General features: G+C 43.3%; 1 protein-coding gene across 13 annotated transcripts in view; it reads left to right on the plus strand.

The window, feature by feature from the left end:
* The first annotated feature begins 1,078 nt into the window (after window positions 1-1,078).
* mbnl1 (muscleblind-like splicing regulator 1) overlaps window positions 1,079-25,661 on the plus strand; it is a 42,769-nt gene continuing 18,186 nt past the window's right edge. For 4 of the 13 annotated variants that reach the window (XM_010795341.1, XM_010795344.1, XM_010795345.1 and 1 more), the window contains exons 1-2: window positions 6,740-6,987; window positions 14,128-15,074. In XM_010795341.1, coding sequence (XP_010793643.1) covers window positions 14,901-15,074 — 174 coding nt within the window. In that variant the 5' untranslated portion in view covers window positions 6,740-6,987; window positions 14,128-14,900. Of the gene's footprint in view, window positions 1,285-1,737; window positions 1,885-5,635; window positions 6,031-6,737; window positions 6,988-13,680; window positions 13,773-14,127; window positions 15,075-19,033; window positions 19,121-25,661 lie in introns of those variants that run through there. The other 9 variants (XM_010795339.1, XM_010795342.1, XM_010795334.1 and 6 more) reach the window with 7 other exon arrangements.

The raw sequence follows: 25,661 nt of genomic DNA on the forward strand, positions 1-25,661 counted from the left end.
CATGTGAACACATACAAGAATTTGACTTAGTTTTTTGTTTCTCTCAGTGAACATACACACTAGTAGACAAACAGCAGAACAAGAACAACAAAGCTTAACAAAGGCAAGTCAAATCAAACGTTTTTAAACAGTTTTACTGTTGATTTGGGTACTTGTATGAATCGAGTCTGCTCACTTCCTCTCCCTGGATGGCATAGTACGGGGGGCTTCTTGTTCCTCTGGTAGTCCACCACAAGGTGTTTTGCTGAGCTTCAGGTTGTTGTTGCACCATGTGACGAGCTCTCTATCAGTCCTGTGTTCTTCTCTATCAAAATATTCCTAAGGTAAAGACGGATGTTTCTCAATGGAAATTATTCACAAAATGTTTAGGTTATAATAGTAACGCCTTCACCATAACTAAATGGTGAGGCGGTACATTTAAGAATTTGATTGGACTATTTTGCTTCCTCATATTTGTCTTTATATCTTACGTGTATTGTATGTTGCACGAGCCTGGGACTTAAGATTTTCATTGGCAACAACTTCGCTTTAGCTATTGTGTAAGTAATATAAATATAATATGATATTATATTATATAAAACCTTCACATTTTTTCAACCTGAATCCTTTAACAACCTTGATGTATATAAGGATGGGAAGAATGTTTTTGTAAAATGTTTTACAATATTGCTTTATCCTTATGCAGCCAAATGCCAGAAATATCGTCCCTAACATTGTCAAAAATACTGTATACATAATAAGATGATTTTCATTTTTGTGTGCTTTGAAAACCTCCTTGTATCCAGTCTATTGCTACAAGCAGCTTCACATGTGTAAAATGCAACATTATGTTTGAAAAAGGAAGAGTCTTGCCGATTTGCATCACCACATATTTGAACAACATGGGCATGAGACAGAGGCTGCAACTTGTTTATGGTAAATAAACATTTCCACATTTGACTTCATAATGATTATATTCAACAAAGTAAGTGCTTAAGCCATCATGTGACGTGTAGCACAGCGTCGGCTCTGTATGTATTTTTCTGCTGATAAAAAGCTGGTCTGCCTCCCACTCTCCACTGCTCTTTTCTCTTTGCTGCACTGTCCAGTGTGATTGACCGCGTCTCTTTCTCCGGCTTGCAGTCGGAGACAGGTGCTGAGTGCTGCTGAGTGTTGCTGTGCGTGTGGGCTCCTGGGGCCTGGTTCAACATACCACTGATAGTTTGATAGACGCAGTCCTTTGGGGAGAAAGAGGAGGAGGAGGCCAAATGCCCAAATCGAGTCCACAGGAAAATAACTCAGGGGGTAAGTGAAATGTTGTGACGATGTACCTGCCATGGGAGGATTGTGATAACATGCTGCAGTCCTCCTTCCTTTAAAGTACCTCAACAGCAGCCTCTACAACACTCCACTTCCTGATTTGAAAAACTGTTTCAGTGCTTATCTTTTATGCTGCAAACTGTCTAATGTCAGAGGCACTTCCTCTTTTCACACTCACAGGCTGAATCTGTGTGCATATACATTAGCCGCTAACTACAGAGAGATGTGAAAATGAAGCGAAAGAGGAAGTTATAAAAAGGGGATGCAGAGAGAGGCGGGGGGGAAAACAAGGCGACCATATTTGGCTCCAGTAGATAATGCAAGCAGAAGATGCAAATTAGATAAGGAGTGGTTGTCATGGAGACTTGATGTTGCGCAGTGATGGTTCGCTGCAAACCTGACCACATTTGTGGTATGGCCGTTGCCAAGCAGAAGGTGCTATTATGAGAGTGAGAGAGACGAGTGAGATGGGTAGAGGTGGAGACAAATGAAGGGGTGCATCCCATAGTGCATTGCGTCAGTGTGACCTGTGTTGAAGTGACTTCCTCTGTCCCAGTGGCGCCTCAGCGATAGACAGACACACAGGTAAGCTGGTTCTAAAATCACTTTCTGGATAACTAAGGTTCAATGACTTTTGGTTTTATAGAGTGTTTTCTCTGGATTTATTTATTACGATTTTAGAGTTGGGTTATTTGTGACGATTTCTTGGTGTAAACAGACTCGTTTTTTACGCTACTTTGCAAAGACGTAAGTTTGATCAACTCTAGGAAAGCCAATGTTTGCTATAATGTTGCCCACTATACAACTTGGCATAGAGTTAGTAAGAGGTTTGGGATGTAAGGAGAGTTTCACATGTGCAGCAGTGTATCTGCGGGTTGCATTTACACAGAAAAAGGACTGAAAGATGGAGTGAAAGGCCTCTTTGCAAAGGGTGGTTCCATTCGTTTGCATTTTATCTTCAAGATAAGCTTCAAGCTTGGAGATGCACACACACACACACACACACACACACACACACACACACAATGGTGCCAGATGGGGACAAGACAGTGTGCTATTTCCTCTCTGTATTTCAAACGTGACAGCTTGAATTGCACCTGCTTCCCTTTACTGCGTCAAAGTGGATAGAAGTTGAGCAAAGACCACAAGTATGCAGCAGGGAAATGTCTGCAAATATGCACACTATAAATGACTTGCTTTAACCACATTTATAATTTCTCCCACTTGTACATTGTTCGGTAATATATAACATATTTCTGCACTTTTGGTTTACGAGGGATGCTCCCAGTGTATTCTAAAGTAAAATGCAAAACATATTGTTTTTAGTGTCTTCAAAGCACTACTTTGCTTTCTCATTCGGCAACCTCCAAAATAAACTATTGTGAAACGGCAGACGTTGAATGCATCTCCAAGCTGCGGGCCTTTTCCGCAAAACTGTGTACTTCTGCAGTTGTTGCTGTGATGGTCTGTAATGGGGGTGTAATGTGTATTTGCGGCCTTGGTGATAGATGAGCCGTCAGAGTTTGGCACACACAGGCTCTGGAACATTTCCTCGGTGGAGTGAGAGTTCACATCAGCCAGCCAGTGTCATTTACAGACGGCTGGGAAATAGCAGAGCGCTGAGATGATAGGGAAGCTTAAGGTGGAAAGTTGCATTCATCAGGGAGGAGGGAGCGAATATCAGGGTGGACGAAGGTGAGGGGTTAGGATCTGATGGCTTTACAGAGGCAGATGGGGTCAGCCATGCCAGACTGTGTTGGTTTACGGTTATTTGTGACGGATGAAGTGTGTGAGAGAGTTTCTAGAATATTCCGAGTTTCTGTGTCAAACGACTCTTTTCCTTGCTACTTTTCAGAAATGTACTACTTTATGTTTTCACCCATGACTAGCTCAATGATCTTGATGTGTAAAATGGTTGGAATTCCCCTTTAACTAGGCCACGTACACACACACACACACACCTCTTCCTGTTTTCAGTTGGTTATGCATGTGAACAGTTTGCTCAACACCAAGGAAGTTGATTTCTGGTGCGCTTTGCTCATACCTAAACAGCTCTATGGCCTCAATGATCTTCTATACAGAACAACGGTCACACCATCCTCTTATCTGCAAGACACAAGACGTATGGAGCAGGAAGTTAAAGTGTATGACTGATAAAGATACAAATAGAAAAAGGAGAAACAGTCTCCTGCTGTACACTTGATCAGCCTAAATGCATAAAAAAACTCATGGAACTCAATGAGAAAACCATCTGGTATCTTCAAAGCTTGGCTCTGTAATCAAACCTCTCATTAGTGTAGGGGGATAAGAACTTTTCGAGTTCGGACAAATAGGCAAGTTGCTTGGGTGAAAACAGGCTCATAGAGAAAATATAGAGAATGAGAAATATGGACCAGCATGGCAGAGGAAACAGATGCAGCGAAAGAAAGGAGCAGAAGCACTGGCTCACACTCAGCTGCAGAAGAAGAGGGGAAATTCCACATCAGAGTCTGAGTTTCACAGAAAGCCCAAAACTTGGGAGGCGTTGCTAATGTTTCTCCTATTGAGCCAATCACCATCAATCACCATGTTTCTTCATTATGGCTCAACGACAACTCCATTCGTCGGTAAGAGCGACCTGCTGCTTCCATTGATTGGCAGTCAAACGGATTGCTCTGCTAATGTAAAAGTCATACTGTTTATGTAGCAGGGCTGTCTCCATAGTTGGAAATAGATCTCCTTCCATCACTAATGAACGGCGGTTGGAAATAGATCGAGGCATGCACTTTGCTGTTGTAGCCAATTATAGCACTGTCTATCAACATGTGAGCACCTCAGCACACTAGTGCTACGGCCTCCTATGACGTCTTCCTTTTGTCTGGGGGTATTCAACACGTTATTTAGTCTGTCTGAGTTCAGAGGTGCACTGCCCCAGAACATTGGCAAGGTTTAGGGTTAGCACTGCGGCTGGACTCTACCACAGATTGTCACCCGGGGTTTAAGGGCCTGCTGTGTGAATTAGAGATGACTTATCACCCGCTTTTTATTGAACAGAGGGTTGCAGCGATAGAAAATGATAGAAGAAAGGAATAGGCAGGTGTCACAGTTTTACACAGCATTGATGGATTTTTCTTTCAGGGTTATCCATCTTTTGGCAAATACACCAGAAAGAAAGAAAAGTTTCTTACATGAGAATATGGACGCCGGTGCAATCTCAGTAGAAACGTAATTCACTTGCAATGATTGGAATTTGCATTCTTTGTAAAATTACAAATTGAATAGATATTTTTAGTTTAGGCGGCGTAATGAATGCACTTTCTCCTTGATCACAATGAAATGAAGTGAGTCATGGACATTATACCAGACAGAAAACTTGGCCTCAGCACACTGCTCAAAACCTGTAAAGAATCCTGCAGATGCCAAGGCCACTATCTCCATGGCTACCGGATATTGCAGCATCACATTCTTGGAGGCTCCTTTAGCCTCCCTGGCTTTAGCCTGGAAGCACAGGCTTGTGGCGGCAGAAGCCTTGAGTCAACGACAACACAGGAAATATGGCCGCAGCAGTTGCCTCAGTGTTGTCTGGGTTAGCGTTTTTTTTTTTGAAATATGTTGCTGACCTGCAACCAAACTGCACTGGTCTGCATCTTTTTAATAGCCTGTATTTACACGCTCGGTGTTATTCTGGATGTATAGCCACTTACTAGCGTAGTTAATTTAGATTTAGTGCAGTTCGATGTGTCCTGCTTTTATGGTGCGGGCAAGAGCTGTTAATGTGAGGCTGTGCTGAGGGGTCTGAGGGCTGCATGCCACAGCAAAAGGGGGACACCTGATAGAAGTTCGACTAAATTAGTTGTAAACTCCCTTCTTTCCTTAATGACTTCCTCCACATCCCCTTAATCTGTTCATTCTTTTCCAACTGCTATTTTCTTTTCTGTTAATATGTAATAACTAAACCCAGCTCTCATTTCTGATGCCCTTCCTCACCTTGCATGGCCTTTCCTCGATGCTATCTTCATCCTGTTACTAACTTCCCTTTTTTTCAGTTTCTTAATCTTTTTTCCTGTGCTTTCCCAATGTTTCCTCTTCTCCTTCCACTTCCCTCTCTCCTTCCTCAGCCTCATTGGATAGGCAAGGGCAGTGTTGCTGCGAGTGAACCACTACTTCCTGGTGTTGTTTTAAGGGGGGCGTGGCCAGCCTTTAGTGAGGAAGAGAGGGTGGGAGAGGGGACTGCAGGATCTGTATGCCCAGTCTGCAGGATCTGTAGGCTCCCTCCTCCTCCTCTTCTTCTCCCTCCTCCTCCTCCTCCTCCTCCACAGCTGTTGCTACTGCCACCCAGCGAGCAGCACTTTCCTCGGGCAGCAGACGGATATCTATCCAGAGGCTGGAAGTCAGTAGAGACACAGCCCAGCACATCCACTTCAAGAGGCAGGGGAGGGGAGACACTAGCGCACACAGCCAACACTGCAACGTACACACACACACACACACACACAAACACACTCCTCTCTCTCTCACTCTGGCGCTCGGCTCCGCACAGCTCCTCTACTCATTCGCTGCTGATTCACTCGCTCACTCGCTTGCCTGTCTTCTGCCAGTCGCTCTGCCTTGCTGCTCTCTGCCTGCCTGCCTGAGAATGGTCCAGCCGGTGCCTGGGGGTCTGCTGTCGCGGCCTGTCTGAACACACGCATAAACACAGAGCCTATCAACACACGGAAGCAAACACACACAAGCTTGTGAGCAATGTGAGAGGTAAGAGCTTGGTTCATAACCCTCCTCCTTGTCTCATTGGTTTATCTAGATCTTTCCTCCTGTGTGTGCTGCAGCTTTTACTTTCCAAAGTGTCATTCGGTGCATTGGAACATAGGTAGACATATAGGGGATTGTTTGCTTTAGTGTCTGCTGTGTGTGTGTGTTTGTGTGTGTGCGGGTTGAGTATGTGGGCCATAGGGTTAACATTGGTTTGTTACAGCTTGTTTTATAGATAAGTCAGTCTCACACATGCACGTACACACACAGACACACAATAAGACACATTCTTGGCTCAAAGCAGACACAATAGCTACTTCCTGAGGGGAGCGCTAGTTAGCAAGGAAATTTGCGTGTGTGTGTGTGTGTGTGTGTGTGTGTGTGTGTTTGGAGTGCCATGGTTGTTCCAGGAAGCAGTGGAGAGGATCAATAGATCGCCCACTCAGCTTTCATTCCCTCCATCTGACTCAACATTGGACATGTTGGGAGTGATCCTGCAGGGCTTAGTTAACACGAGGAATGGTAACATGTGATTCTCTCGTCCCTCTTCCCTCCCTTTGCTGCGTCAGCCTAAAGGGTGAAGCATGGTCTTGCATATGTGTTTCTACGTATGTAAGGCAAAACTCCCGCCCCGCTGCATGTAAATTACGTGTGACATGTGAAGCTGCTGCTACCTTATATGGTGAGCACAGTATTTCAGTACAGTCGAATCTTGCCAAGCATTCCGGGTCGCGGGAGGAGAGAGTGTGTGTGAGAGGGTGACTCTGTCTGTGTGTGTGTTTGTGTGTGTGTGTGTTTGACTAAGTGAGTGTTTTCATGCGTCTGACAGAGGGGGAGTGCTTGAGAGAGAGGAAGAAAGTTGAAGACAGAAGGAAAGAGGGGTAAGAACGAGAGAGACAGGGAGAAGGAGACCCAGTAAATGGAGGGATTTTACTTGTCGATGTTTGTACTGGAATGAAAGTAAGTCGTGTTGTACTTTATTAAGGCTTTGGGGGTTACATTTAGATTGCCCTGTAATGTTTTTCTTACCCTGTAATAATTAACTCTGTAAGGAGTTAGGTTAAGCTTGTCTGGATCATTCTAAGGTGAACAGACTGAAAGTGCTTTCTTACGTGCGATTCTGTCTGGCTATTAGTCAGAAACATATCAAGTGTTGGCAGGCATTACTTCTTTTGGAACATTCCAAAAACTCTGAAAACAGCAGGACACAATTCAGGTCAAATACATATAGTGTTTATTTCAGAGGCTTATCAGAGCTCTAAACTTTATCCCCTCTCCTTTGTCCCTCTCGCTGCCACCTCTGCCCTCCTCCCCCTCGCCCTCTCTGGGTTTCCTCTTGGTGGTGTGTCCGTGGTTGGGGCAATGAGGAGGAATGTTGTTTTTGTGACTAAGAGGGACTCGGGGTGGCTCAGACAGTAGCACACACACACACACAAAGTCTGTACACACATGCAAGCATGCGCAACACAGACAGATGTGTGGCAGATTGCATTGTTGAGACTTCATCCCTCGGCTGCTGGTAGACTATCCATTTCTGTCCAACAGGAGCCTGAGGAACGTGCTGTTTTGGCAATGAAAATACCATGGCTAATAATGTCAAAGATGACATGGCTCTCTCTGGGTATTATTGTATATGTGTGTGTCTGACTTTAGGTGCAAACTACCCTGCATTTATGTGTGTAGCCCCTGATCTAGGGAATGCCCCACAGACAGGATTACGTGCATGGCTGAATCTGCGCTGACAGGTTGAGCCTTTATTACACGAGGGCTTCTCTGTATGCTCCTACTGTGTTATGACCACATTGCAGCCCCCCTGAGTAACAGTTTGACACAGCTCTGTCTGCGTAGGAAACCCTTCACTTGACTTAATCCAAGCTAAATTCAAATGAACCGACGCGACCCCTGTCAGAGACACATTTGAGCTGTTAACTTGCCATGGTGTTGACCTTTTTTTATTCTATTCAGGCCTTCAGTAATTATTGTTTATCAGATATTGCAGTATAAAGGAAACACACCGAGTATTCAGCAGTATTAAGCACACAACAGTGATAATAAGCAGGTCGAGCAGTACGTTGGAACTGACTTTCGTGGTGCCAGTAATAAATGTCTGGTTATTTCTTTGTTGTTGTGTCCAGAGATACACGTGTCAACACATGCCTGTCCTTGTTTTTCTTCACCGCAGTTGCATCAGGTCCTGCTTTGACATCTTAAACCTCTCCGTCTCTGAAGCAGAGATAGATGGCAGTTACATTTAATAACACACCCCTGCCTCAATAGTCACTCTCTTTCGCTCAGTCTCTTCTAGCTACCCCCCTGCCTTGCCTCTGTTTCTATACGTATGACGGCACTGGGTCGGTTTCCCTCGATGTATTAGACCCACTATAACACAAGCCAGTTGACGAGGCCTGTTCTTTATGAAAATGATTGACTATTTAAATATAGATTACTATTGCAGACGATAAAATGGTTTGCATGTAATACACCAATAAAGAAGCTAAGCCACCATGTCTAATAAAGTATGCCAAAACCACTAGGCGCACTTTATTTATGGCATCTTTCGACACCAAGGAATTCTGTGTACGATAGATTGATAGGTCCAACAATGTCATTAAGGTCTAAGCTCATTTAAATGTATAATATTTATTTCATAGTGTAATATAATAATAGGTTTTTATTATGGGAGAGCAACTAGGTTAACCCTTAGATGCATAAGTGGGTCTTTTTGGACCCGGTGAGGTGGTCTTCTTGAAGTATCTTTGCAATTACATTTTTTTATCATTTCATATTCCAGCTATTCCTCAAAAAACATGTTTTGGATATCATGCCATTCAAATTTTTAATTTACATTTTAAGAAATTGTAGTTTTTGTATTACTACCCCAAGCTTCCATAAGTGGGTCAAAAATGACCCATATTTTCTATGGGAAAACGTTTTTTTTCCAAATGTAAAAAAAATGTCTAAAATTATAAATAGTGAAAAGTTAAATATAAAATATTTCTAGTGTGAACCGAAATATAATACTAAATATTATACAAGTGATTTTTCTTAACCAAAATGACAAAAATGACATAAAAACATATTAGAGTGTAGGGTCCAGTCACTCGTGCATCTAAGGGTTAAGCGAGACTTCTATACAAATGGATAAAAAATAAAAAGGGGAAAAACTAAATAAACTGCAAAAGGCCAACATGATCGACCAGAACTGCTTCAATTAAACATGCCATGGATTTTACACATCTCTAAACTCTGGAGAGATGAACACTATTCCTCCAAGACATTTTCTCCTATAAAATGAACTTGATACAAATTTCCCACAGGTGTTTAATTGGCAATTGCTAAGGTCATGACATAATACACATTATTATAGTACTCGTAAAATCTTTCATCTTCTGTATTCGCTTTTTTTTTCCTTTCATTTATTTCGATGTTTCTCAACCTTTCTGCACATGTAGAAAGCAGCCTGACTATCTCCCAGCACGTGGACATAGATAGCATAAATGTGAGCCAATGAGCCACTCATTAAACCATAATGCCAGATATTATCCTCATCGCCCCTTGACTTAACCACATCCTTACGTGCGCGCACATACACACACGCAGACACACACACACACTCTCACACACTCTCACACATACACCCACACACAAAGATGCAGTGTTGCACACACAGTCAGATATTCACCACAGCTTAAGAATACCCTCTCTCAGGACAAAAAGATGTTTGTGTGTTTGTATATGTTTGCATTTGGGTGTGTGTGTGTGTGTGTGTGTGTGTGTGTGTGTGTGTGTGTGTGTGTGTGTGTGTGTGTGTGTAGTAGTAGTAGTAGTAGTAGTAGTAGTAGTAGTAGTAGAAGTAAGTAGTAGTAGTAGTAGTAGTAGTACGTGTAGTAGTAGTGTAGTAGTAGTAGTAGTAGTAGTGTGTGTGTGTGTGTGTGTGTAGTGTGTGTGTGTGTGTGTGTGTGTGTAGTAGTAGTTAGTGTAGTGTGTGTAGTAGTAGTAGAGAGAGTAGTAGTGTGTGTGTGTGTGTGTGTGTGTGTGTGTGTGTGTGTGTGTGTGTGTGTGTGTGTGTGTGTGTGTGTGTGTGTGTGTGTGTGTGTGTGTGTGTATGTGTCAAAAGCTCTGTCCATGTATTCTATACAAGAGATCTAATTGTCTCCAATGGTTTTCTCTCGGAAGAATCAATAGGCATTGTTTGTTGTGCGTTGCTAGCCTAAAACACCCTTTCAGAATACACACTATTTAATCTGTAGAAAAATGAGTGAATTTAACTCATTGCTGAGAGAATACGACGCCTTGATGCTAATGGCTAAAAGGAGGTCAATAACAATAATGGTACTCAAATGAGCAAGAATGAACAGAGTTTTTATTTTTCCAATACCCTTTGGAGCATTGCTCTCCATGTGAACTCTTTTTATCCTTAGCTTCTACTCACTCTGAAATAAATGATAGAGTGTACGCATCATATTTTATAATTCAATGTGTTGTTGCTCTAGCCCTCATTTTATGCAGACCCATACGTGGTGCAATCTCTTCACAAACGAGAAAGCGTGTGTGTGTCAGAACGTTAAAGCATGAAGAAGCAGCGAGGAGTACATCCTCCTCCCGTGTCCATATACAGTACGCACTGGTGTGTTTGTATGTGCTAAGGTCAGTGAGGGCAATATTGACATGCTATATTCTGAGCACATGTAGCAGCAGAAGCGAGGCCCGGGGTGTTGCATTTCCTCCAACGTCCTCCACTGAGATGACCTGCCTCAGCACACTGTCACCCTGAATCCACCTCTGTCAATATGCTGAAACCACTCCTTTTACTGAACAGCAGCAAACCATTAGAGAAGGACGCTTCCTTCTATAGGAGGTTCGGATACAAGTTATGTTTTCTAAGGGTAGCCTTAGAAGACCTTGCAATACAACAAGCATGTCCTTACTGCATCAGTAAAACACTATGAGTTATTACCTCAAGCAATGGGTTTACGCCTTCGGTTCAGTTTGTTTGTCAGCAGGTTTATGGGAAACATTACTATCCTGATACTAGTACCTTTCTAGATTCCTATGCGATTATGAGAATAGCAGATCCTCTGATAACTAATGACCTTTGATATCAAGATATGCTACATGTATAATGTGCCACATGTCCAATTTTAAACAATAAGTGACATGACTGTGAACCACACCTTTTTGTTATTCACATGACAACTTCAAAACAAGCGTGTCTCTTTGATTGCTCTAACTTTTTTAATCAATTGAGACAAGCCTTAACAAAAAAAAACATCATTCTGTTTAAAAAAAAGAACTACCTCATAATGTGCCATCCATCACAGCCCACCCTGCAAATCATTGACAGTAATGCGCAGTTGGCGCTTTCCGTTGAGGTGAGGAGTGTACTCCAACAGCGTCTCTGACGCGTCGTGAACAGATTTATTTTGTGACTCATAACCAAGAGAAAGTCGGGCAGGTTTACTTTTCATGCCGGAAACCGTTTGTGCTGTTGAGGCATATGCTAGAGTCACATGGCCGTAAGCTGATGGTGATGGGCTCATATTGGAAACACACACTTCCTCTTCTTGCAGCCATTTAATGTGTCTGCCACGTGTCCTGAAGGGTGATAGGAAGCATAAGGTTGCTCTCTCTTTCTCTTTCTCTCTCTCTCTCTCTCTCTTTTCTCCCCTCTCTCTCATCATCTTCCCTTTCTCCAGTGTGGTTGACCTTGCACCAGCTTGCAAGACCTTGGAGTCTCAGGGAGTGCTGGAAGAGAACGTCGGCCAGACAGTCACATTGAGGGCATGGACGGAGTTGGGGGGGGTGGACAAATCAGGGAGAACAAAGTAGAGTGGGATCCGCTGGTTAAAAAAACTGTTCTTTGGTTATTACATTACATTAAATGTTACTTGTTTTTTATCCAAAGCGACTTACAGACTCAATACTGTGGGCAATCCCCACAGGAGCAATTTGGGGTGAAGTGTCCAGGGACACAACGACATGCTGACTGCAGTGGGGTTTGAACCTGATCCGAACACCAACGCACAAACCACTGCGCCACACGCCTCCTGGTTATAGAGGAGAAGAAGTTTGTTTTCAACATCAATCTATTTGAAACGGATGCCTTGGAGACAGGGAACACAGACAAGCAAAGTGGAATTAAATCGAGGGAGTGGCATACTGACAAGAAAGACCATGGCGCTGCAGAAATCAATATGAGTGGGACACCCATGTCCAGACATGATGGATCATAATGAGCGCTCATTATCAATCTGGCACTGTCTTACTCCGTTGTAGATTGTCTCTCACTCTCACAAATATGTGCTCATCTGACTCTAATAGAAACCATAGAAACCGATTAGGAAGCCAGACAGACAAAGAAGGGTGTTTTCATGCATGAACTCATCACATTTTCTCATTTAATTGAATACAGGCCCATGGTACCTTTTAAAACATGTTATAATACATATTTCTATTCCACCAAATGAGTTCAAGTCCAGCTTTGGCGTGAGTTGAGTCTGTTCAGAGTGCACCTGAACTTATTTGAACGTATGTTTGTGTAATAAAAGTGTGTTGCCATCAGCCCTATCAGTCTGAGTTGTAGCAATAAACACATGTAACATCAACAGTAAATGACAGGTCCTTGGGGCATACAGGGTTACACAGTAAGATTAGTACAGGCTGACTCCACATTTTTACAGGAATTCAAATAAATGAAATCTTATTCCAAAACATTCAATCAAGCCCAAAGTCAAAAATGTTTTTGGCGTGAAAGTCTTTTAAAACTGACCAAAAAATGATTGCTCACATATATAGCAAGTATTTTCTGTTAGAATTGTATCGAAAAGTGTATTTATTTTAGTCTCCGCTATTAAGTGCATGATATGGAAGCTCATTGGCTGTGTGTGTGCCTGTGCATGTGTGTTATGGGGGTAGGGCTGTCGTAGGGTATGTGTTTTGATTATGCTTGCACTCCAAAGGTCGTTTCGAGCAGTTATGCTACTTTTGCTAGCTTTGGGGTCATTCAAGGTGAAACGGAGCAGTTTCCCCTCCTTCCCTCTGTAACATATATCCATGTTGCTGGCTCATTATGACCTGGGCTGTACTGCTGCAGGGCTCTGATATAGTGTGTTGCAGTGTTGCAGTGCTGTAAAGTAAGACGCGGTTTCATAGCATTGCTGAAGGTGCAAATGCTGTTCTGGGAAAAGCGATTTCTCTACACAGGGTGTGGTGAGTTACCCTGCCAGTGCGATAAGAGCTGCCCGGGCCCACGGGGAACCACATCATTCAAATTCCCTGAAAGAAAACCAATGGATTTTCATGCTATTATCCCAGCAGGCAGTTCATTTCTGTCTGAGATGATCACCGCAGTGTTCATGGTGGTGTTTTTTATTCAGAAATGTTTGTGTTAATGGAGAACAATATCATCAGGGATCTTGCTGGTTTGAAGAAACATATCATCTTTGCAGATAAATCAGGTAGTCTTAGAAATAGAGTGATTAGTTCAGCCTGTCTCTCTTCTTCCAGCAGCATGCAGGTCAGCCTCCTCGTTGCTCCTCCCCCTGCTCTCACCTGGCGCTCAGCCCAGAATGTTGCTGCAACTCTGCAAACTCTCATTGGTCCCCACTCTCATACCGCTTCGCAAGAAGGGAAATGACTAACCTCTTCTCCCTTCTGCCCTGCCTCAACTTCCCCTCTGCTTTCAGTCTCTTGCTTTCTCCCACCTCTAAACACATTTGCAATGGCCGGCTTTGCTGTACTCGACTGTAAGTGACAGAGGATTTGCCTGCATTAACCAGGAGATGTTTCAAGTTGTGAATAGCTGCTTTGTGCATTTCTGTGTGAGTGTGTGTTTGGCGTGGCGTGATGAGCGTGTGCGCACCATGTGTGTTTAGAGTGCACGGCGGGTGAAAGTTTTATTTGTTTAAGCTGACACCCCTGCATTTCTGACATTTTTACATATTATTTATGCCCAGAGCTGCATAACTTAGCGGCAGATCAAATATGCTGCCCGTCAGAACCTCCTATGAAAGATAAATGGAAGAGAGATAAACTTGAACGTTTTCTTTGGATCTGATCATCAATCTAATCTTTCTTTCTCTCGTTTCTATCTCTCCCCAGAGGAAGTGCCTTCCCTGATGTCTGCTGCAGCTTCGACCTGCTTCTACAGCTGAAGCCCAACCCTCCCCCCCGCCTCGCACGCTTGCTGCCACAATAAAACGAGTGTAAGGACAAGGGCCACACCCACCCCTCAGCATACGCTCCGACTTGCTCGTTCACCCACCATCATCACCACCAACTCCTCGCAGCCGGGCTCCAGCCTCAGCTCTCCTCACCTGACGGCCCGCTGACCAGCCTTACTACAGCAGCCCATCACCACCAGGCCAGCGCAGCATCTCACCCACCTTGCCTTTTAACCTTCGCCTTCAACCCTCTAAGCCTCCACACAACCCTGTAGCAGGCTACACCCAGACTATCACCTCCGTTGCCTGCTCCACTGCACACAACCAGAGGGCTCTCGGCTTCTTGTGCTTGCCTCCTCGGCTTGTGAATGTTTTCAGTTGGGATCGCTGAGCAAGCAAGGTCGGGCCAAGAGTGACATCTTCATTGTTAGGCTAAGTCATCACCTGGATACAAACACTTCTTCAGTGATTGATTGATCAGGAAAACGTAACTAATACCATTCGTCCTGCAACATTTCACTCTGGAAACAACCTCGCTCAATCAACAAGAAGTGTATTTGAAAGGTTTCATTCAACGTCACAAACACCTATCACAGACTTGTCAAGAAATAAACAAAAAAAGACCTATAAGTTGTGGATTAAAACACAAGAAATACTTTATCTACGCTAGACCAGATTTCAACTCAGCATAACCTTTAGCCGCGTGTCGCCATGGCTATGAGCATGGCACACATCCGTGACACAAAGTGGCTGACCCTGGAGGTATGTAGGGAGTTCCAGAGGGGCACATGCTCACGCTCGGACCAGGAGTGCAAGTTTGCTCATCCGGCCAAGAGCTGTCAGGTGGACAACGGACGGGTCATCGCTTGCTTCGACTCACTCAAGGTAAGAAAGGAGAAGTGGTGAACAGGGAGTCTGGAGGTCTGCTCTCAGACAGATTGGCCACAGATAAGAGAAAGCATGTTCTGTCTGACAGGCCATTTGAGTGAATATATGGAGTTAGAAACTGGAAATAGCCGTTGTCTACAGTTTCTACATCATGCTGCCATCTGGCCGCAGCATGTGCTTTCCTTGGTCCCACCTATTTCTGGTCAGGTGACTGGAACATGTGACCAAGCATACAGAGGGGGAGAAGGGGGTGGAGTTTCTGCTTTTTTGGATCCAGGAAGCAGAAGTCAGGCGTTGTAACACTGCACTGTGGTATTCTCTAGGACAGGCTGAAGTGTTTTGGCGGGTGTTTACTACTTCTTATTTTAGCAGTCATTTAGGAGTCAGTCCCATTTCTGACTGATTACACTGTGCGTAAACACTGAACCAGCACACTCTTTGGAAGTGAAAAACACCGCTCTGTGCCAATGTTTGAACAGCAAAACTCATATGAGTCGGCTGTCACATGTACAAACTCATATGGATGCCCTGAGCACAACGCGTTTCAACAGCTCGAGACGCACGAGGCGATGGCATCACCGTGTAGATCTCGCTCAGTCAAACCACTTCCTGTGCAGAGGCCTAGGGGCAGTTAGAGGGGGGGGGTGTGTTTGTGTCTCTCTACATGCGTGTGTGTTTTACAGTGAAGTTAGGGGCAGATTTGGGGCACCGCATGCAGTCATATTCCATTTTTAGGCAGCAGCAGGAAGGCAGTAAAGCAAACAGCTCTTTTTCATTCTCTCTCTCTCTTTCACAATCTCTCTTTTTATCGGAGCACGAGAGCTCTAGAGATGGGCGGACCTCAGCCCAAAGTTTTCCAGCATTGACACACAACCGCTCAGGTTCGGCTGTGTGTGTGTTTTTGATTTACTTCTGTTTGTATTCCGCCGCTGTATTGGTGACTCGTGGTCACTGGCAGTGTGTGAACAGAGCAAGGTTAGGATGAGGACAGCGTGTGTGAGTCGACTCAGAGAACAGTGTTTACAGCCAGATGTGCACAGAGGAACATTGTCAAGCCCAGGCTGAACTCGCCCCAAGTTTCCTCACAATGTGCTAACGCTAACGCCTGTGTGTGTGATTCTCAAAATTACAAGCCAGATTAAGTAATTCTTGTGTATTACATCTTGAGCCCCATTTTCATAGTTTGGCCCTTATTATTATTGGGTGAGATTGCCACTATTATTCTACTAAACTTGTGTGTGTGCTACTGATCTTCAAAGTTACAACATCGTAAAGTCACAGATCAAACAGGTTTTAAACAAACCCTGAGTTTAGCCGATTCTTAGGGAGAGCTTTCTATCTAAAGGCACAAGGATCAGGACATGTTTATAAATCGTTATTCATGCTGAGCTAAAGGTCAGCCACTGGAACATTAGAGCTGGCATATATATGTAGGCTGGTTTGAGGGAACCAAGGGACCTATTTTAGGTAGTTTACGTTCATTTTCCACTAGGACTTGTGTATTAATGGAGATGGGGGATAGTTTTTTAAACTGTACGGCCCATTTTTTCCACTGGTAAATGAAAAACAGTGCAGGTCTCTGAAACCGGCAGTGGAAACAGCAGAAGTATGAGAGAGAAAGAGAGAAAACTCAAAGCAAAGGTTGTTATTTGCACATAAACACCAGAAGATAAGGACTTCAATACAAACATGGACACATTCACCACATTAAGGTTTTCCTCTTGCCTAGACCCACAAACCCACACAGAAAAATCACATGGCCTACTCTACTTTCGCACCGGATAAGTGGTTAAAATAGAGCAAATTCTTAATTTACTTGAGTTACACAAATCCCAATCGCTCCTTTTACTAGTCTACCCCCCCCCCCACACACACACACACACTGCACCCTCATGGACACATGTGCACACACTTTCTGCCCATGAGAGAGGATCGGCCTTCTTCTTGAGAAGTGTATAATTAGAACAGGTCTCACATGATCCCCAGAGCATAGCTGAGGAGGTCACACCCAAACCCAGTCATTTCCCCAACAACCTCTCTCTCTCTCTCACTCTCTCACTCTCTCTATCTCACTCTATCTCACTCTCTCTATCTCACTCTATCTCACTCTCTCTCTCGCTCTCTCTCTCTCTCTCTGTCTCTCTCTCTCTCTGGCCTCCTTTTTATATGGTGCACACACACACACACACACACACACACACACACACACACACACACACACACACATGAAAAGACACACTAAATGCACATGCAGAGATCACACACTCATAATTGTCCTGCACTAAACCACGCTTGTTCCATCCATGCCGAGCAAATTAGAGCAGGGACTAAACGAGTACCAGAAATAGCAAAAAGAGTTAAATCACCATTTTTCATGGGAAGATTTTCATGGCAGTAATCAGATGTGGATGATAGACCCCCAAGCAGGGCAATTAATCAGAACCAAGTTTTCATCTAGGCCATATAATTGAAACTAAGTGCTGGTGTGTGTGTGCATGTCTCTGTGCGCTTAGAATGAACATGCATGCGTGGGTGTTCAGTGGCCTCAGACCCAGGCTCTAACCTTAGAGCCCTTTCCGTTGCCTGTGTTTCTGGTTGGTGCAGCAGAGATGGCTCAGCTATGTCGACGCGGGGTAAATATTTGGAGAAGGATAGCGGCTGCCATAACTCCCTAATTTAAATGTACCGTTGTACCCATTACTGATTCACTTTTAAACAGACACTGATTCTGAATCCGCACAAACAATTCCTATGTGCAGCTAAATATCTGCTCTCATGTCGTAAAGGCTGACAGAAAAACTGATGAGACAGGTGGAAAAGTGCGGTGCAGTGTATCTGACTAAACTGCAAGAAGAAGCATTAAACGTTATGTTGAGGAAGTAACCTTCGCTAATCACTCGAGTTCTCTAAAGCATTCTTAATCAGATTTGAGTATAATAGTCGGCTCAGGTTCCAGAAGCAAGCAAGCTAATTCCTGCCTCATTATTTTCTACTAGAATGTGTCTGAAATAATATAGGTTACTCTCTACAGTAATTTAACTGTAACACTGCAGCTCTACTCCACCCACACATGGATAAACTGCCAGCTTATAAGTAGTGTACCATCCCACTTTAATTTGATGCAAGCCTATTCTAGTCTAGTCCACCGCTGCCTGTTTTCATTCTCCTCCCATCTAGGTTGCGCCTTCTACTTGATTTCCCGCTCAGTCTGGTTTTTGCCTCATTTACTTCAGGCCACACCCATCCCAGGACAGGGTGGTTGGCAATACACCCTGGTACACACAGACACACACATTAAGTAATGCACTCTATGTACATAAACGGATGTGGTGTGCGTTTAGGGGCTGGAGTGCAATCAAGGAGCGACCTTGTTTTAACCCAGAAGCAGGTCCCTGCTTACCCAGACACACTGCTGTCCATGTCATAAAAAAGGATTGGTAACAGTCCCCCATAGATGACAATTCAACTTCTCACACACACACACACACACACACACACACACACACACACACACACACACACACACACACACACACACACACACACACACACAACTTAGACTTTAAACTTGTCTACCTGCCAACTGACACACCCACTGTCATCATGGCTGTGGCCTGATAAATAGAGGCCGTGTGTGTGTGTGTGTGTGTGTGTGTGTGTGTGTGTGTGTGTGTGTGTGTGTGTGTGTGTGTGTGTGTGTGTGTGTGTGTGTGTGTGTGTGTGTGTGTGTGTGTGTGTGTGTGTGTGTGTGTGTGTGTGTGTGTGTGTGTGTGTGTGTGTGTGTGTGTGTGTGTGTGTGTGTGTGTGTGTGTGTGTGTGTGTTCTGTCTGTGTGTGTGTGTGTGTGTGTGTGTGTGTGTGTGTGTGTGTGTGTGTGTGTGTGTGTGTGTGTGTGTGTGTGTGTGTGTGTGTGTGTGTGTGTGTGTGTGTGTGTGTGTGTGTGTGTGTCTATTGTATCTGTTTTAGTAGTGCTGTTGCAGCGGGTTTCTTTGTGTTACCACGCTGTTGCGAGCCAAGATTACATTCCTGCAGAGCAGAGGGCGGGTAAATACTTCTTATTTATCTCTCTCTGTCTCTCTCTTTCAAAGTCTGCATCTCTCTATCTGTCTTTCCTCTCAATTTGCTGACCCTATTTGACATGTTTATGTTCAGTGGTAGGATGGAACAAGGTACACTCGCGTGCACTGAAAAGTGGTTGGGGGGGATAGACATGTGGGGTAAATATTAGCTGCGTTGCTAGTGGACAGTGTTTTTTATCATTTCAAACTTATTATACAGCCAATATACACTTGCATTGTGTAAGCATGTGGGTAGAGTTCAGAAGGCTAATGTGTGTTTGACACTGCTGTCACACTGCACATGGCCACATATAGTCAACCGATGGTATTTCTCTGGCCAGTGATGAACTAATGAGAAATAGAAATAACAGCAAGATTTATTATAATGTTATAACTATTATAATAAATGTATAACTATTTTTTTCTGGATGCTGCAACACATTAAAAAAGAATACAAATAAATAAACCTGAGAAGGAATTATCGAACATGATAACAAGAACATATTTAAAAATTAAACAGTATTCCTGATATCCTCATATTGCTTTCTTAACGAATTTGTTGCTGCAAATTACGACGCTAAAGAAAATAATAATTAAGACACGTGTGCACACAGTAACAATGCCCAAATCTGACCAACACCAATGTGTTTTCCGCATAAATGTTTAATCCCACCTGATCAGCAAGGTTTGCTTTCTGTAGCACTGTACTGCAGTGAAGCTGTAGCTCACACAGATTGTCCCCTGGATCCATATGGGGTTCTCTCCTCTGCAGCACATATAGGATCTTCCTCTTGATTGGATTTTTAATGGGATAACTGTGGGTGCATCCACAATGAAAATGTCTCTGCTTTAAATTAACAAGGATTCAGTCATCCATTACACTGAGCTTTTAATTGAAGAGTGCTATTCATCATGTCACACTGTTTGGCTGCTCTCAATCTTCCCTAAATAAAATCAGGAGATTTCATACAAACATTAGAGCTGAGTCAAATTGCAGGGGCTTTCATTTGAGTCATTAGGATCTTTAACGCCTCTCTGTCGTGGCCTTGAGGGGTTTATGCTCATGCCTTTCATGCTTTAGAGATGTGTGTTGACCAGTGTAATCCAGGCCTACACACACACACACACACACACACACACACACACACACACACACACACACACACACACACACACACACACACACACACACTTACAGACACAAACACAGAGACATTCTTTGGTCTGCTTATTCCATGGTGTGTGCATCCTTGTCGGATCAGTTTAGCTGAGAATCTTCTCTGTGAGCTTATGTGACGGAAGATCAACGACAACAGCCCGTCTTTTCTTCTCAGTGTCAGCCGTCCCTGTCCCTCCATCACACTGGGCCCCTTTATAACACCACTGATACAATGATTACTCCTATAGCCCTTTTTTCTCTCTGTCTCTTTCTCAAACACGCAGATATACCATAAAACCTTAGCCTGAGGGTTTGTTTGCTTCACCAATCAACTAAGATTGCAGTGTTGCGTAATCTAAAACTCTTAAAACATTACAGCATGCAGTGACATATTTTAAACATGTATTGAGTCGAATGTAAGTTCCTAAACTATTGAAGACGGTAAACTACACCAGAGCAAACCGAATTCAAACTATACATTTTCAAAGGAAAGCTTCTAATATTCAATCATACTCAAGAAAAAAATCATCCCTCATCATACTTTAATTGTTATTTAAGTTTCAGCTTTAGGCCTAGGTATTAAATGTTCAAACTTCTCTCCATCATTTAAGAGGGGGTAACAAGAGGTAGCTTTGTGTTTAGCAACGCAATCCTAATCATGTACAAGAATTGCAAATCCAATCACTTCTAATAAAATGTGCTAGAGATGATGACTTTATCATTTAAAATTGATTCATTTAAAGGGCCCATGTCATGCTTTTCCGGTTAGTACCCGTCCCCTTGTGTGTTATGAAGGTTTTTATGCATGCAAACGGTCTGCAAAACCCTCAAAGTACACCCTGTAGCGAGTAAAACTCTAACACAGAAAAGACCTGTCTATGCTGCCCCAGAACGCCTCGTTGGAGATTTCTCATTTTCCATTGTTTGCTTCCTGGGTTCTGTGACGTGTGAACACCCAAATCAACAACAAATGACTGGATTGGCCCAAATGGACCAATCCGCGGAGCACCTCACACACCAGGATCCCTTGGCTAACTAACAAGGAGTCCCCATTGACTTGCATAGAGCTACCTGAACGCTGGTAATAGACGAGTTGGGATCGCGGAGAAATGCTCTCTGCAGACCCATTCTCACAGCGTTATAAACCTTTTTCTTACTCAATATCAAGCCACACTTATTGTTTTTACTTCGGCTGTGAGTGTGTGTGTGTGCTCAGGATGAGTTTCGCTGTGTCTGGCTNAGGAGCTCCAACAAGCTGTTTAGGACAGAGAGTGAATACACATACTATACAGAGATGCTGTATGAGAAACCAATGTGAGTTTGAAAAATTGCACAGTATAAATCTATTCTAGTAGACCTCAACAATGGAAATATGATCAGTAGAAATGGCCATGACATGGGACCTTTAATTGCAATTGAAAGAAAAAGTTGGGACACTAAATAGTAACAAAACGGGGTCTGATTAAAACGGAATTTAAGTTAAAGTGGACCTATCATGCTATATTTGAATAATATAGTGTAGGACCATACCTATATAAGGCATATTTATACTTTTTATTTTTCAAAATACCAAACAGATCATGCATTTTAGCCATTCCTCATTTCGCTCAATTTAACACTGTCTTTGCATGGGCTGATTCTGTGAGAACAGCACCATCTACAGGCCTGGCATATGTACTACAGCGTCTCCAGCGCTTTCGAACGGCAATCTCCGTGGCTGTCTCCTCCTGATTGGTGGAGTTGGCCCAATAGCCGTAGCGCCACTTCCGTGACGTCATAGAAGTGTTCAAATCTGGATCAGTCTGTATCAGATCCGTTGCAGCCCCTTTTTAAGAGATTTGGGTATGGAGGAAAATAGAGAGGGTTGTGTTTTCTGACACTTGGTGAGTTCCCTGGAACACCGGGGACACATATTCATGTATAAAAGACGTACAAAAGTGCATTTTGTATGATAGGTCACCTTTAATTTTAAAGTGGAAATAAAAGGGGAAAACTAGATGATAAGGAAGGGGTGAAATAGTTTTGATGTCAAAGTACCGTCAGCCGTGTGACATTCCAAATGTCCTCTATCCATCACCCCTTCATCATTCAGTTTCTCTCTGTTTGTGTCGTTTTTTTCATTACCTCTTGCATGCAAACAGTCCCACAGCCAGTCAGTCAGCTCAGCCATTACCCTGCCATTAGACAGGTGAGAGAGGAGCAGAGGAGCTTCAGGGCACAACTAATCACTTAGACTCAGCTCTCTCACCACCTTTTCAAGCTGCTCCTCCCTCTCGCCAGCTGTTAGGTCCATCAGTCAAGTTCACCCCGCCCCTTTCCTCTATGTTGATGCCAAAACGTAAAAGGAGAATCTTAAAGTTGAGTTACCCGCTGGTGGTGAAAGGCATGAGAATGTGAGGCTAAAAGGAAGAAAGTGCAGCTGATATTTGTTTTTCACAGATGCCATTGCTTCTTTGTATCTTGTTGAATTCCTTCTGAAAATCTCAGTGTCTGGGCCTGTCGAACCCGTGGGATTAGTTTTATTAACTTCACAGTTGTTCTGTTTCCAACCCTAACCTTCTGATTGCAAATCTCCCCTAAAAAGACAGCAGTGAACACGTCTTTAAAATCCTCCAATGTCTCCAATGTTGCTAGTCACCATCCATCATGTGTCCTTTGCTTTTGACCTGAAACGGTAACACCACCTGAGGTTCGGTTAGTGTTCGCGCTGATTAGTTTTTGTGTGACACGCACAGACTGCTGGCGTCTCCATTTATATTGCTTCATATGCGACACTGCATCTTCTACATTGTCTATTTCTCATAGTAACAGCAGGTAAATGTTGGTTTAATTTATATATCAAGAGTACTAGTAGCATTTGTATTAGAATGCAAATTAAATTGCATTTAAACACTGCCAGTTAATACATCTGGACTTCTCGACTGGACATTGGGACGATTTGTTGGTTAGATGCCATTGTCACTTGCAAAGGCCCTTATTATGCAGAAAATAATGAACCAAAATAATTCCTCTTTATGCTCATTATCAACACCTCTACAGAATTTGTAAAACACGTAAAGTAGCTTCAGAAACAAATGAAATCTTTTCTTACGTTTTACCAGAGAAACAATTTGAAGAGTTTAAATCCCTGTTTAAAATGCAATAAGAGAAAGAGGGCGAAAGCATTGAGCTTGTGCCAGTGCTAAATTTGAAGGAGATAATCTCACACAGAAACAGGATTAGGCTAGTTGACAGTGGGATTAGAGTTACGAATAGGATTACAGTCCGTGAGATCAGATTAACGCAATACGTGCCAGATTAAATCTGTCAGTGCTGCAAACTCAATTAATCATCTGCCTGCTGGTTATTACTTGGCCATTGATGGAATATACTTTTCCATTCCCTGTCTACAATCTAGGTGTCACAAAACTGAGAAGCGAATGTGAAAAACCGTGTGCAGAAAATGATGTTAGTGGTGTGTTGGAGAGGGATCAAAGAACAGCATATAAAGGAGGAGTGGATCAGTGACATGCCTCCAAACTTTCTTTACATACATTTGAAGCTGCCACTCTGAAGAGGTAGAAATAAGGATGTAGTCTGCATAATAGAGATGTGAAAGGAATTCTTTCTTATCTTGGTCAAAGGATTTTTTAATGTGGGGGAGCAAAGGCAGGAAGAATTATGTTTTTGATTTATCCCGTTCTTGTGAATGCGATATATATCTCGAGAACCCCGAGAGGGAACTTTTTCATATTTGGCACAAACGTCCACTTTGATTTAAGGATAAAATATTTCGGCCAAGGTAACAGAACACATTGTTGGCCATAACTCCAGGCTGTGATTTTAGTTTTTCAATACTACATTTTAATGTGATTCTTACTGCTATGAAAGTCTAATCCTCACATTAAAGCATATCAATATCTATGATTATTCTTATGAATGAACCTTCAATAAACTTATATATCTTGTGTAATCATAAAAGTGCATTTGCTGTTGATGCTCTGCTAAGGCACTAGAAGTCTAATCATTAGTATTGCATGTCACCAGATTACTCATCTTCCATCTTTTGAAATGGCTGATGAAGATATACGGCAGACTTTGATCCTCAGCCTGTGAGGCCGACAGACACTGAGCAAAGATGCCACCTCAGTCATTTCAGAAACAATGGCGTTGTTATCGACGCATCGTTGCTTCCGAGACCTTGTGATTTCTGCGCAGTGACTCTTCATTCCCTCCCCTACTGGGAAACAAATCTCGGAGGTGATTAAATGAACGTTCCCTTTCCTCCTCACGTACTCACAGAGAGAGTACTGGATGGTTTTCATAAAGTGCTGCTGCTCTAATCGATACCTGCGAGATTGCTCTGTTATCACTGATAATGAAAAGTACGGAACTAACCTTGTTAGCCCTCACAGCAGAAGAAACGGCGCCGCATTGAACAGAGGGCGTAGGGAGAAACGGCGCAAATAAAGTCACATGAAAGTGTTTGTGTGAAAGGAGATAGAGAGAGATATCGAGAGGGAGGAGGGGGGGGGGCCATGTCATGTCAGGAGACAAACAGAGAGGTCTAAGTTTGGATCCAGGACTCCTGTGTATGTGACATCTGACCTGAGGCATTTCTGAGAACCAACACCCTCTGAAGTGTGAATAACTTATTTGTGTGTGTGTGTGTGTGTGTGTGTGTGTGTGTGTGTGTGTGTGTGTGTGTGTGTGTGTGTGTGTGTGTGTGTGTGTGTGTGTGTGTGTGTGTGTGTGTGTGATGTGTGTGTGTGTGTGTGTGTGTGTGTGTGTGTGTGTGTGTGTGTGTGTGTGTGTATATAGTGACCAGGGCCCTTTCTCATTTCACGCAGTACGTAAAGCTGGTCCCTTCTATGGTATGGAAACTTGCTATATCGTTGGAGTTTGAGTAACTCTGTGTGGAACTTTACACATTTCTATATAATGTACAGCTTGAGAAATCCGGTGCTTACCACTAATTGAAATCTGTGTCATTGTATTTTAATGTTAAGCTGTGACAATTCCTGTTCGGAACCTTTTTATTTCACGTGTTTACGATGGACATAATTTTCGGGGCCATCAATATATTTGATGGAAATATGGCCAAATAAATACTCAATATTTGGCGAACGTCGTCAAAGTTTAGAACTGTGTACGGTTAGTTTCTCCCCAAACTCAGGCAGGAGGCTGTGTGACGTGCGTTGTGGTACTGTCCCCCACCTACCTCGGACTTACGTGACTCACTTAGCTACCCTTCCCTCCTCCCTCAGGACCACCCGTCTCTACATACCCTATCTACTCATTTTTTCCTCTTTCTCTCCTCCCCCTCCCCCGTCAACAGTATGTCTTTATCTCCCTACTCTCTACTGTTTGCGTCTCTACTGTTTCTACA

This window comes from Notothenia coriiceps, unplaced genomic scaffold (genome assembly GCF_000735185.1).
Source record: "Notothenia coriiceps isolate Sejong01 unplaced genomic scaffold, NC01 NC01_scaffold00037246, whole genome shotgun sequence".
NCBI classification, from domain to species: domain Eukaryota; kingdom Metazoa; phylum Chordata; class Actinopteri; order Perciformes; family Nototheniidae; genus Notothenia; species Notothenia coriiceps.